The 2933-nt window shown below is 38.9% G+C and overlaps 1 protein-coding gene across 1 annotated transcript; it reads left to right on the top strand.

The window, feature by feature from the left end:
* The first annotated feature begins 1210 nt into the window (after window positions 1–1210).
* Window positions 1211–2173, top strand: LOC134374729 (olfactory receptor 2T29-like). The gene has a single exon (XM_063092670.1). The coding sequence runs from the start codon at window positions 1211–1213 to the stop codon at window positions 2171–2173; it is 963 nt and encodes a 320-aa protein (XP_062948740.1).
* Window positions 2174–2933: the final 760 nt, after the last annotated feature.

Raw genomic sequence — 2933 nt, 5'->3', positions numbered from 1 at the left:
TACAATAAAAAATTTATGTACTTACTCATATTTAAATATATTATTATTTTATATATATTTTAATAAATATATATGTCTAGTTTATACATTTTACATGAAATAAGTATTAATATATATACAAGAATTATCAAATCCAAATTTTTAAGAGTGTTTTATGCTTTATTAATTAATTTTTTTGCAGATCTTTTTCATTTTATTTTTAAAACCAAATTCTTAAATGTATGAATAGGTACTAAAACTGGAGAATTGAAGTGATGTATTCCAATTCATAAGACTATAATGGTAACAGCCATCTCTTAGGTAAGTTCTGCAGAATAATTAGTGTAGGTATTAACTCTTTAAAACCTACTGTGTATGTGTTTATTCATCTGTAGCTCATAGTATTCTAAGTCCTCTCATTACTTTACCTCACTTAATCCTCACCACACCTGAGGTGAAACATTATTCTTAGCTTATATTTGTGTACAGTGGACAGAGAAATGGTGTCTAGGGAGGAAGCTGGACCCATGGCTGTAGTCTGGCTGCAGTCTCTAAGAGGTCGGTTATGCATCAGGACCCCACTGTGCTTGTGGGAAGTAGAGCTTGCTCCACACAACTGCAGGGCCTGACAGGGTGGCCCCATCCTATAGGCAGAGGGTGTTAAAACATATGGTATGGATTTTCCCCAAATTATGCTTCAGTTACTTTCTAAATCTTTCTTGTATGGAACATACCTCTGAGTGTTTTTAAGAATCCAATTGGATCCTTAAACCAAAGAGGTTAATTCAATTCAGGCATCTATAACAAAAACTCTAGAAATAAGGAATTTGATTTGTCTTTTTGTTAATGATTTATCACTTGTGTTACCATACGGCAGCAAGTCTGACAAATTTTCACACTATCTGTCATCAGGAAAGTTTATGACCTTGAACTGTGGTAACCTTGTCATAGGTTACCAATTCTTTTGACCCACAGTGTGATTTCTTAGTTTGTTTTCTAAGTTTGTTAAATTATAGATAATTTACAAAACCCACATATACAGGTCCATGGGATTTTCTCCAGTTAGGACAATCAGTCTGGTGCATGCACACACACACACACACACACACACACACACACACACACACACACACATACACAAACACACCCGTGCAGAATCACTAAACACTTATTTCAGAGGACTGCATCTCATTAACCCTAAGTCTCTCCTTGGTGGCCTAGGTGAAACTTCATGGACAACACTACCTGGATGGCCAACTACACTGGATGGTCAAATTTCATCCTGATTGGACTCTTCAGTCAATCCAAACACCCAGCTCTCCTGTGTGTGGTCATTTTTGTAGTTTTCTTGATGGCCTTGTCTGGAAATGCTGTCCTAATCCTTCTGATACAGTCTGTTGCTCACCTGCACACCCCCATGTACTTTTTCATCAGCCACTTGTCTCTCATGGACATGATGTACGTTTCTGTCACTGTGCCCAAGATGCTCATTAACCAGGTCACAGGACAGAATAAGATCTCAGCCCCTGGATGTGGGATGCAGATGTTCCTTTATGTGACTCTCATAGGTTCAGAATTTTTCCTTTTAGCTGCCATGGCCTATGACCGTTATGTGGCCATCTGTCATCCTCTCCATTACCCTGTCCTCATGAACCATAGGGTGTGTCTTTTCTTGGCATCTGGCTGCTGGTTCCTGGGATCTGTGGATGGCTTCATGCTCACTCCCATTACCATGACCTTCCCCTTCTGCAGATCCCGGGAGATCCATCACTTCTTCTGTGAAGTCCCTGCTGTAATAATGCTCTCTTGCTCGGACACATCCCTCTATGAGACACTCATGTACCTGTGCTGTGTCCTCATGCTCTTAATCCCTGTGACAGTCATTTTAAGCTCCTATTCATTCATCCTCCTCACCATCCACAGGATGAACTCAACAGAGGGCCAGAAGAAGGCCTTCGCCACCTGCTTCTCCCACATGATGGTGGTCATCCTCTTTTACGGGGCTGCCATCTATACCTACATGCTCCCCAGCTCCTACCACATTGCCAAGAAGGATATGGTGGTGTCTGTCTTCTACACCATACTCACACCTGTGCTAAACCCTTTAATATATAGTCTTAGGAATAAGGATGTCATGGGGTCTCTGAAGAAAATGCTGAATGTGAGACCTGCCTTTCAGGGAACTATAAAGTAGGAAATTTTGGTACTAAAGTTTCTTTTCCTTCTCTTTACACATCCAGTGTTTAGGACTTTATGCCTATGTTGTTTTTCAGATTCAAAAAATGATGTCTTATCTCATTTTCATCCTTTTTTGAAGAATTGTTTCACTGTACTATAAAGCTCTTCATTTTTACATTCATTGTCCATTCAAAATCCTTATACATGGTGATGGGCTACAATAATCAACCACATTGTATATCGACAAAATAAAAATTAAAAAAAAAAAAAATCCTTATACAGGGCCAAGCCCGTGGTGCACTCGGGAGAGTGCGGCGCTGGGAGCGTGGTGACACTCCCGCCGCAGGTTCAAATCCTGTATAGGAATGGCCGGTGCACTCACTGGCTGAGTACCAGTCACGAAAAAGACAAAAAAAAAAAAAAAAATCCTTATACAATTAAATTTTCTGAAGTAGATAACTGCTCTCTAATTCTGTAGAATAGTCATATTCTTAGTAAATTTATAATGAAATATTTAGAGGAAAAATTTCATGAGATGTTCAACTGATGAGGGAGAAAGAAAGAAAGGTAGAGAGGAAGCGAGAGAGAGATGAAGATGAAGCTAAGGAGGTGCAACGTTAACAGCAGGTGAATCCAGGTAAATGGCATGTGGGTATTAGTTGAATATTATTTTTCATGCTAATTTTCTGTGAATTCAAAGTTATGTACAAATAAAGAGTTAAATATCAGAATTTTCTTCTTTTTTTGGAGTTCCTACTTTCTGTTTGGTGACATTG

This window comes from Cynocephalus volans, chromosome 4 (assembly GCF_027409185.1).
Source record: "Cynocephalus volans isolate mCynVol1 chromosome 4, mCynVol1.pri, whole genome shotgun sequence".
NCBI classification, from domain to species: Eukaryota; Metazoa; Chordata; class Mammalia; order Dermoptera; family Cynocephalidae; genus Cynocephalus; species Cynocephalus volans.
Note: the sequence above shows the minus strand (reverse complement) of the source record. Positions and strands in the feature narration are given on the sequence as shown.

Excerpts from the sequence above, each read along its gene's own strand:
- LOC134374729 (XM_063092670.1), top strand. The coding sequence starts at position 1,211 with ATGGACAACACTACCTGGATGGCCAACTACACTGGATGGTCAAATTTC.